Genomic DNA, 9,544 nt, shown 5'->3' with positions numbered 1-9,544 from the left:
GGGGGTCATCTCCGAAACGTGTTGAAGGTAAGGCGGCGGCTGTCAGATTGTGGCTGCTGAAGCCGCGCATGTTATCCTCGTTGCAGTGGGGCGCGAGAAAGGAGTGGCTTCGGGCGTTCTTCCTCAGACTGGTGCAGGCAAAGATGCGCTACGGAACAGAATACCGGTGGTTCTCTACCTGCCTACCCGGCATAAATACGATGGCGAAGCTACTGAGTCGAGGAGCCAATATCATAATGTATGTGTGTGCCCTCTGGTACTAACAGGAGCGATGTGCCGAAGGAGGTTCGATTGATATCCCTTGATAACTTGGCACAGGCTTGTAATAGAGCGCGACCTTAGGCTGGCGACCAAGCGCGCGACATTACACGGGGCCTCGAGAAGTATTATTGTGCAAATTGCCCTAAGAGAGAGTGGTTGGATAGGCTGAGTGAATACCGTGGCAATATGGATAGGTGTGATTTCTCTGGCAAGACACATCCATTGTAGCTGACTTGGAGGTTATCCGTACACGCCTCTCCTATGGGTGGAGTGCAGGTGAGCGTATTAGGAAGGGTGAAGGTCTGGAGGTATGCCGCCACACACCGCGCGATTTAGACGGCGCGGTAAAACTGAAAGCATCATTTGGTGTGCCAGTTATTATACCGGATGGTGCAGGTAAGGCGACCTTTTCGTGTAAGGGTGCTAGCAAGCTGAGTGACGTGTGGCGTCGAGTCTGTGTCGTGCTGTGCTTTCCCCTTGACTCCGACTATACCATGCCATATATCCTACTATTCTCTAAGTTGGCGTGTATCTCTTCATTTGGCATACTCCATACTGGTGCCATGCTATCCTCCCTTCCTTTTGCTTTCGTGTGCATTGCTGTTGCTCGAACACTGTGGAACAAAGTAGCCTTTAATTGTTTTTCCTCCCAATTTTATTTTACTCCCTTGTTAACTAAGGTATCTGCGTCTGCGGCTTAAGCTCGCGTGGTATGCCTCACAGAGCAGTTTGGGGACCTCGTGGCGTTCCGTGTGGCACTGTGGCGCAACTGTTTCTGCTTGCGGTGATACTGCAGGTTATGCAAGCACCCATGGTATTGTCGTGGAATTGGAAGGGGAGTGTAACTGTGGAGGTGTTTTCGCCCCCGCCTGAAAGTGTTGTATCCAACGGCACCGTAAAGGCTCTTAATACTGGTGTGCTTGCTTCATTTCACGCCCGTGGGAATATAACGGGAACCGGAGTGACTGTTAGTTTCTCTGCGCCTGCCACTTCCGAGCAAAATGTCAATGAAGCATTAGAACAAAAATTAAAAGGATTCAGTGACCTGAAGAAGATTCTTGTTGTGTTGGGACCCCTTGGTGACAAAACTGTTTTGGAATCACTCGATTTACTGACGAAAAATGAGGTTATCGGTTTCGCTCCGTACACAGGCTCTGGTGCGGTTAGAGGGTGGCGGCCCAACTTGTACTTTATCTCGGTGGATCCACTCGCTGAGACATTAGCCCTCCTGCGTTATGCCCTTGCCCATCTGCGTGTACGGCGTCTGGGATTTATGTATTTAAAAGGCGTATTTTTCGGTGACACTGAGTACCAACTTGTGGTTCAGGCGATGGCTAGGATGGGCTATGGGCTTTGTGGCACATTCGCTCTGAAAAGCTCGACGGAAGCATCTGCAAGCAGCGAAGATTTTCAAAGGGAGTGGGATCAGTTTGCGGCAACGAATCCGCAGGCTGTTATACTGTACGTGTATCCCGTAGATGACGGTAAAAAGGCTCTACTGAAATTTCTAGAGGACAAGCGTACATCTGGTGCGTGTATACTTTCTCCCTTTGCGCTACAGTATTTCGTTGTCGAAACCTTAAATGCTACATATGGTCGGGGTGGTGGATATTCTCATGGGGAAGTGATCACCACGGGAACGAACCCACTCGCCAAGGATAATGAGTATCAAGCGATCCAACGCTTTCAGAAGGAGATGAAAGCGTACCTTGATTCTCATTCCGGAGCATCACTTTATGGTAGGTCTGATCGTCATCTGACGGATGATGATGATGGTGAGCTGATGGTGTATGGGTGGATTATCGGTGAAATGCTGTCGCGGGCGCTGAGCTCCCGTGAGTGGCTGAAGAACCGTTCAACGTTCAAAAAGTCTCTGTACAATCAACGGCGTTACGTAATTGATGATCTTGTGTATGGAGATTATGGTGGTGATTGCCCCGATAATGTCGCTGCACTAGGTGCTTCGTGTCAATGTAACCAGGGTGGTAAGGCAGTATACATGAAAAGGCTCGTGGAGGGCTTTCGGCTGGAGAGTGTAAAGAGTGGTTTCATGGCGTTGGGAACATCTCGATGCGATACGGACGGGTCCCGGCTTCATGCCCCGCTGGCAGCTGTTGCCACGTTTATGGATAACAGTCAATTGTCACTGAACGCGGCCGAGGAGTGGCATGGAGGTGCGAGTCTCCTTGTGGGCACTGGGGATCTCGGAGATTACGATAGATTCTTCTTGCACAGGATCAACACAAGCTCAGGCACCATTTGGAAGCGTTTAAAACGTGAGGAGGAGGAAAAGCTTGTGACCGTTGTCATGGGCGTTACGGATGAAGCGTTACTGAGCACATCGACCTTCGTTGTTGTTGATCCGGTGCTGCTTGTTCCTCGCCTCCGAACACCTAACAAACGTGTGATATACCTCTCTGCCACACTGGAGCAGCAACTGTTTGTGATCGCCAAGTATTTGGGAGAGAAGGGCTCAATAGGGGTGCACTCTGTCATCAGCAGCTCCGAGTCATATTATATTAATCGATTTTTACATTTGGTGTTGCAGCAGTTTGAAGGAGGTCTCAATAGTTCTGTGAGACTGACAACCAGCGGCTCTGTCACAGGCTATCTTCCCCGCGAGGGTGACGTGTTTGTCATAGGCCTCAAACAGGACGACGTCGAGGTGATTGCGAAGCACCTCAGCGCCAACCCCAAGCTATTCGTTTACGTCCCTTTTACTGAGGTGGCATTATACTACCAGACGTTTGTCCGTGTGTTTAGGGATAAGGGTCCTGGAAGCTCGAGTAGTAACCGTTTGCTGTTCGCGACAAACCTTCCACACTGGGCTGATGGGAACCCGTCGTCGGATACTGTGAAAAAGTTTCACAATGCTATGAAGGATAAGTCGAAGTGGACACCACTGTCGTTAATGGGGTTTGCTGCCGGAAACTTGCTGCGGACGGTTCTCCCGCAATTAAAGAAGGTGGACGCAGATACTCTGTCGAATCTCTTTTTTTCGGAGACTTATTTGCGAGCTGATGACATGCGCTACGGCCCGTATGGCACAGAGGGATGCGGCAAGGTGGAGGTGGGTCTGTGGAATGACTGCGTGACAAACTACGGTGCGACAGGTATTGCTGTGTGGTCAATGGCACGTGCACTGGATCCGTCGGTCCCACCGATTGCCGAACCAATCTCTCAACTGCTGCAGTATGAGGACCGTGACGCTGGGAGACTGACGGGGGCACGGTTGATTGGTGTTTGTGTGGGCGCCGTTTTGTTTTTTTTGCTTCTAGTAGTGGTGATCGTTGTCGTATTGTGTCGGTATTTTGCGGATGCGCGTGATAACGCAAATGCACCGAAGGAACCAACGGATCCCGTGACGCTCATCTTCACAGATATCGAAAGCAGTACTGCACAGTGGGCGGCGCACCCAGAGATGATGCCGGACGCTGTAGCGACACATCATCGGCTAATTCGTGCGTTGATTATGCACTACAGGTGCTACGAGGTGAAGACCGTCGGGGACTCCTTCATGATTGCGTGCCGGAGCCCCTCTGCGGCTGTGCGTCTAGCTTGTGACTTGCAGCATAACTTTTTGCACCACAATTGGGGGACAGCTGCGTTGGATGAGTCATACCGTGAGTTTGAACTGCAGCGCGCCGAGGAAGAGGAAGGGTACACTCCGCCGACGGCACATCTGGACCGTGAGGTGTACGGCCGACTATGGCGTGGCCTGCGTGTGCGTGTTGGGATCCACACTGGACTGTGCGACATCCGGTACGATGAGGTGACGAAGGGATATGACTACTATGGACGGACAGCGAATATGGCAGCAAGGACAGAGAGTGTTGCGAACGGCGGGCAAGTGCTGATGACACGTGCGACCTACATGTCGCTGAGTGTGGTAGAGCGTGAGCAGTTTGATGTAACTGCACTGGGCCCTGTAACGTTACGCGGTGTTCCCAATCCTGTGGAGATGTACCAGCTGAACCCAATTCCCGGTCGCACTTTTGCTGCACTGAGGCTGGACCGCGATGACCCTGGATTGGACGATGAGGGTTCGAGCCCCTCGTTGAGTGAGGTGAGTTCGCTTTGTGCTGGGTTAACTGATTCTGCCAGGCAGGTTGCCATATCCCTGAATTCGCTTCTCGGTGTGTTCGCACCAGCCCAGCGGCAGAATCTGCTGTTACCTCTGTGCGAACGGTGGCGTGTGTCATTGTTGCGCAAGAACAGCGGATGGTCTGAGGCCTACTGCCGGGACACGGTTCACCGTATAGCGGCGAAAGTTGGCCACGTAACAGACCATAAGGGGAAACGTACCTCCATGGACTTGTCAACTACTTCTGACAGTGTGTGTGTGCTCCAACCTTCGTTGGCTGGCATTGCAAATTTGCGTTCGCCTTTGCTATCAAGATCCAGCCATCCTGGCGATAACGGTGATTTGGCGTCGGTTGATATTGTAGCAAGCTCCGATGCGTCTGAGGCCCTGTCACGGCGGAGCACAGTAGAGGTTACGTCGCTGAAGGGTGACCTCTAGCCTCTCCTGATGTTGCTGAGGCAGCTCGCGGCAATGTACTTGGAAGATGTTACTTCTTACAATGCATGTGCGGGTGCGTGCCATCTTACACTTATGTTTTTTCTTTGATGTCCATGTAGATTATTGTTACCTCAGCGTAGCTTGCTTTCATTTTCGTGTTGCGTTTCACGCATTGATAGTTAACACGAATTTCTCCCTGAACTTTACTTAATATTTTCTTTCATCATTGATATACTGCTACCCTCTTGTTGTAAGCCGACACTACTGACTAACAGTGCGTTTCGTTAATGTCACATGCCCGGCAAACAGCTCCCGGTCACTTACCCTTCCCTCTCGTTAGTCCAGGAGTGTTTGTATGTGTGGGTGGGCAGTATACGATCCGAAGCACTGTTGGCTTATTGGATTGTTGTCACCTAATATCGTGCAGGTTGCTTCGTTTCTTTTCCGTGTGCCCCATTACTGTTTTGCCTGTTTGTTGGGGTGTGTGTTGTGGGATTCTCTGTTTATTGTAGGCTCTAAGTTCCTCTGCTTAGGTGTTAACTTCCATGTTTCGATTCATTTCTTCATTTCGTTTTCACCCTCTGATTCTGTTAGTCGCCCAATGTGATATCATAGTTTGTCACTGTTTTCACTGATGTGAAGCCAGTCATATGTTGGATAGTAATTGTGGGTAGATTGTATTTGATGTTTCTGCTAACCTCAGTGCTTGCAGTCCGTTGCTGAGTACCGATCGGGGGACAACGGCTGTGGGTACAGGTGGAGACGAATCTAACGGGATTGACAACACCAGTAATGTAGACACCAATGGTGAAGGCACTAGGAATGAGGGATATGGCACACAAATCGGTTTAGATAGCGGGGCCAACGGTCACCATGTGAGGGCCTCTAGGTGAATATGTGTTGGATGAGAGCAGTATACTGAGGGCAGCGAAAGCGGTGAAAGTGTGATGGGTCGTGATGTTTACTGAAGCTTTTTTGAGTAATGCCTGCAGCGAAGAAGCATAACATTATCATACCCTTTCTTGGGCAAAGCAAATCACGTGTTGACGTGATGTTATTCCGGTATCATTGATGAGCGCGATGTGCGGGGTAGATGAAGAGGGTTATTAGTAGACGGCTTCTTGATTAATTGAATAAGAAGTTATAGGTGAGGTATGTTGCGTTCAACCCAGAGCTTTCAGCGATGAACTTCGGGAGACAACTGGTTGGAACCGAAAGTGCAGTAAAAATATTGTTGTGCATTGCAATATTGTCCATACATCATGCTAATGTAATTGGCTTTGTGTGCGGTAGCCGCATCGCCCCCGCAGTCGAAGGGTATTCCGTTAGGTTGCACGTCACAAGATAGATCAGTAGGTTTGTGTCCAACCGAACAGGGGGTGTTGGGGTAACCAACAAGTGGCCTAGGAGTGCTGGACTAACATGTGGTGTAGTACATAGTCCTGTGTTAGTTCCTATTCTGTTCATAATGACAACGGGTCGACCAAGCAAGTCTTTGAATAGAATGTCAGGCATCCAGTACTACCGCTTTGCGGAGGATATGCCGATACTTTGCTGGAAGGCGGATATCTCTCAGTTTCGTTGGATTCTTTATGATGGGTGGGGTCTCGTTAGTCGACAGTCGAAGGGCTGCTTCGCGTGGGTCGGCAGACGAACAGAGAGGATACACATTGTACGATGTGTTGGTGCGAGGCTCACTGGGTTTCACAGTGTCTGAAACGAAGGTAAGGAAGATGAGGAGACCGAAACTACCAGGCGTCAGTTTGTAACCTGTGGGGGTCATCTCCGAAACGTGTTGAAGGTAAGGCGGCGGCTGTCAGATTGTGGCTGCTGAAGCCGCGCATGTTATCCTCGTTGCAGTGGGGCGCGAGAAAGGAGTGGCTTCGGGCGTTCTTCCTCAGACTGGTGCAGGCAAAGATGTGCTACGGAACAGAATACCGGTGGTTCTCTACCTGCCTACCCGGCATAAATACGATGGCGAAGCTACTGAGTCGAGGAGCCAATATCATAATGTATGTGTGTGCCCTCTGGTACTAACAGGAGCGATGTGCCGAAGGAGGTTCGATTGATATCCCTTGATAACTTGGCACAGGCTTGTAATAGAGCGCGACCTTAGGCTGGCGACCAAGCGCGCGATATTACACGGGGCCTCGAGAAGTATTATTGTGCAAATTGCCCTAAGAGAGAGTGGTTGGATAGGCTGAGTGAATACCGTGGCAATATGGATAGGTGTGATTTCTCTGGCAAGACACATCCATTGTAGCTGACTTGGAGGTTATCCGTACACGCCTCTCCTATGGGTGGAGTGCAGGTGAGCGTATTAGGAAGGGTGAAGGTCTGGAGGTATGCCGCCACACACCGCGCGATTTAGACGGCGCGGTAAAACTGAAAGCATCATTTGGTGTGCCAGTTATTATACCGGATGGTGCAGGTAAGGCGACCTTTTCGTGTAAGGGTGCTAGCAAGCTGAGTGACGTGTGGCGTCGAGTCTGTGTCGTGCTGTGCTTTCCCCTTGACTCCGACTATACCATGCCATGCATCCTACTATTTTCTAAGTTGGCGTGTATCTCTTCATTTGGCATACTCCATACTGGTGCCATGCTATCCTCCCTTCCTTTTGCTTTCGTGTGCATTGCTGTTGCTCGAACACTGTGGAACAAAGTAGCCTTTAATTGTTTTTCCTCCCAATTTTATTTTACTCCCTTGTTAACTAAGGTATCTGCGTCTGCGGCTTAAGCTCGCGTGGTATGCCTCACAGAGCAGTTTGGGGACATCGTGGCGTTCCGTGTGGCACTGTGGCGCAACTGTTTCTGCTTGCGGTGATACTGCAGGTTATGCAAGCACCCATGGTATTGTCGTGGAATTGGAGGTGGAGTGTAACTGTGGAGGTGTTTTCGCTTCTACATAAAAGTGTTGTATCCAACGGCACCGTAAAGGCTCTTAATACTGGTGTGCTTGCTTCATTTCACGCCCGTGGGAATATAACGGGAACCGGAGTGACTGTTAGTTTCTCTGCGCCTGCCACTTCCGAGCAAAATGTCAATGAAGCATTAGAACAAAAATTAAAAGGATTCAGTGACCTGAAGAAGATTCTTGTTGTGTTGGGACCCCTTGGTGACAAAACTGTTTTGGAATCACTCGATTTACTGACGAAAAATGAGGTTATCGGTTTCGCTCCGTACACAGGCTCTGGTGCGGTTAGAGGGTGGCGGCCCAACTTGTACTTTATCTCGGTGGATCCACTCGCTGAGACATTAGCCCTCCTGCGTTATGCCCTTGCCCATCTGCGTGTACGGCGTCTGGGATTTATGTATTTAAAAGGCGTATCATTCGGTGACACTGAGTACCAACTTGTGGTTCAGGCGATGGCTAGGATGGGCTATGGGCTTTGTGGCACATTCGCTCTGAAAAGCTCGACGGAAGCATCTGCAAGCAGCGAAGGTTTTCAAAGGGAGTGGGATCAGTTTGCGGCAACGAATCCGCAGGCTGTTATACTGTACGTGTATCCCGTAGATGACGGTAAAAAGGCTCTACTGAAATTTCTAGAGGACAAGCGTACATCTGGTGCGTGTATACTTTCTCCCTTTGCGCTACAGTATTTCGTTGTCGAAACCTTAAATGCTACATATGGTCGGGGTGGTGGATATTCTCATGGGGAAGTGATCACCACGGGAACGAACCCACTCGCCAAGGATAATGAGTATCAAGCGATCCAACGTTTTCAGAAGGAGATGAAAGCGTACCTTGATTCTCATTCCGGATCAGTACCTTACAGTAGATCTGATCGTCATCTGACGGATGATGATGATGGTGAGCTGATGGTGTATGGGTGGATTATCGGTGAAATGCTGTCGCGGGCGCTGAGCTCCCGTGAGTGGCTGAAGAACCGTTCAACGTTCAAAAAGTCTCTGTACAATCAACGGCGTTACGTAATTGACGATCTTGTGTATGGAGATTATGGTGGTGATTGCCCCGATAATGTCGCTGCACTAGGTGCTTCGTGTCAATGTAACCAGGGTGGTAAGGCAGTATACATGAAAAGGCTCGTGGAGGGCTTTCGGCTGGAGAGTGTAAAGAGTGGTTTCATGGCGTTGGGAACATCTCGATGCGATACGGACGGGTCCCGGCTTCATGCCCCGCTGGCAGCTGTTGCCACGTTTATGGATAACAGTCAATTGTCACTGAACGCGGCCGAGGAGTGGCATGGAGGTGCGAGTCTCCTTGTGGGCACTGGGGATCTCGGAGATTACGATAGATTCTTCTTGCACAGGATCAACACAAGCTCAGGCACCATTTGGAAGCGTTTAAAACTTGAGGAGGAGGAAAAGCTTGTGACCGTTGTCATGGGCGTTACGGATGAAGCGTTACTGAGCACATCGACCTTCGTTGTTGTTGATCCGGTGCTGCTTGTTCCTCGCCTCCGAACACCTAACAAACGTGTGATATACCTCTCTGCCACACTGGAGCAGCAACTGTTTGTGATCGCCAAGTATTTGGGAGAGAAGGGCTCAATAGGGGTGCACTCTGTCATCAGCAGCTCCGAATCAAATAATATTGAAAAGATGGTTAATATGTCGCTGAGTCGGTTTTATCAGGAACTCTCAGTCTTTGTGTAATGCTGAATGGGACAGTCTCTGTCACAGGCTATCTTCCCCGCGAGGGTGACGTGTTTGTCATAGGCCTCAAACAGGACGACGTCGAGGTGATTGCGAAGCACCTCAGCGCCAACCCCAAGCTATTCGTTTACGTCCCTTTTACTGG

The 9,544-nt window shown here is 50.1% G+C and overlaps 2 protein-coding genes across 2 annotated transcripts; both read left to right on the top strand.

Annotated features, from left to right (window-relative positions):
- Positions 1-973: 973 nt before the first annotated feature.
- On the top strand, positions 974-4,783 carry TbgDal_VII7010 (receptor-type adenylate cyclase GRESAG; the record flags this gene model as incomplete). Its single annotated transcript, XM_011776787.1, has 1 exon — positions 974-4,783. The coding sequence occupies one exon, from the start codon at positions 974-976 to the stop codon at positions 4,781-4,783; it is 3,810 nt and encodes a 1,269-aa protein (XP_011775089.1).
- A 2,747-nt stretch (positions 4,784-7,530) lies between these two features.
- On the top strand, positions 7,531-9,399 carry TbgDal_VII7000 (receptor-type adenylate cyclase GRESAG; the record flags this gene model as incomplete). Its single annotated transcript, XM_011776786.1, has 1 exon — positions 7,531-9,399. The coding sequence occupies one exon, from the start codon at positions 7,531-7,533 to the stop codon at positions 9,397-9,399; it is 1,869 nt and encodes a 622-aa protein (XP_011775088.1).
- Positions 9,400-9,544: the final 145 nt, after the last annotated feature.

The sequence above is a fragment of the Trypanosoma brucei genome, chromosome 7 (assembly GCF_000210295.1).
Source record: "Trypanosoma brucei gambiense DAL972 chromosome 7, complete sequence".
In the NCBI taxonomy this organism is placed as follows: domain Eukaryota; phylum Euglenozoa; class Kinetoplastea; order Trypanosomatida; family Trypanosomatidae; genus Trypanosoma; species Trypanosoma brucei.
This window is presented reverse-complemented; position numbering and strand designations above follow the sequence as displayed.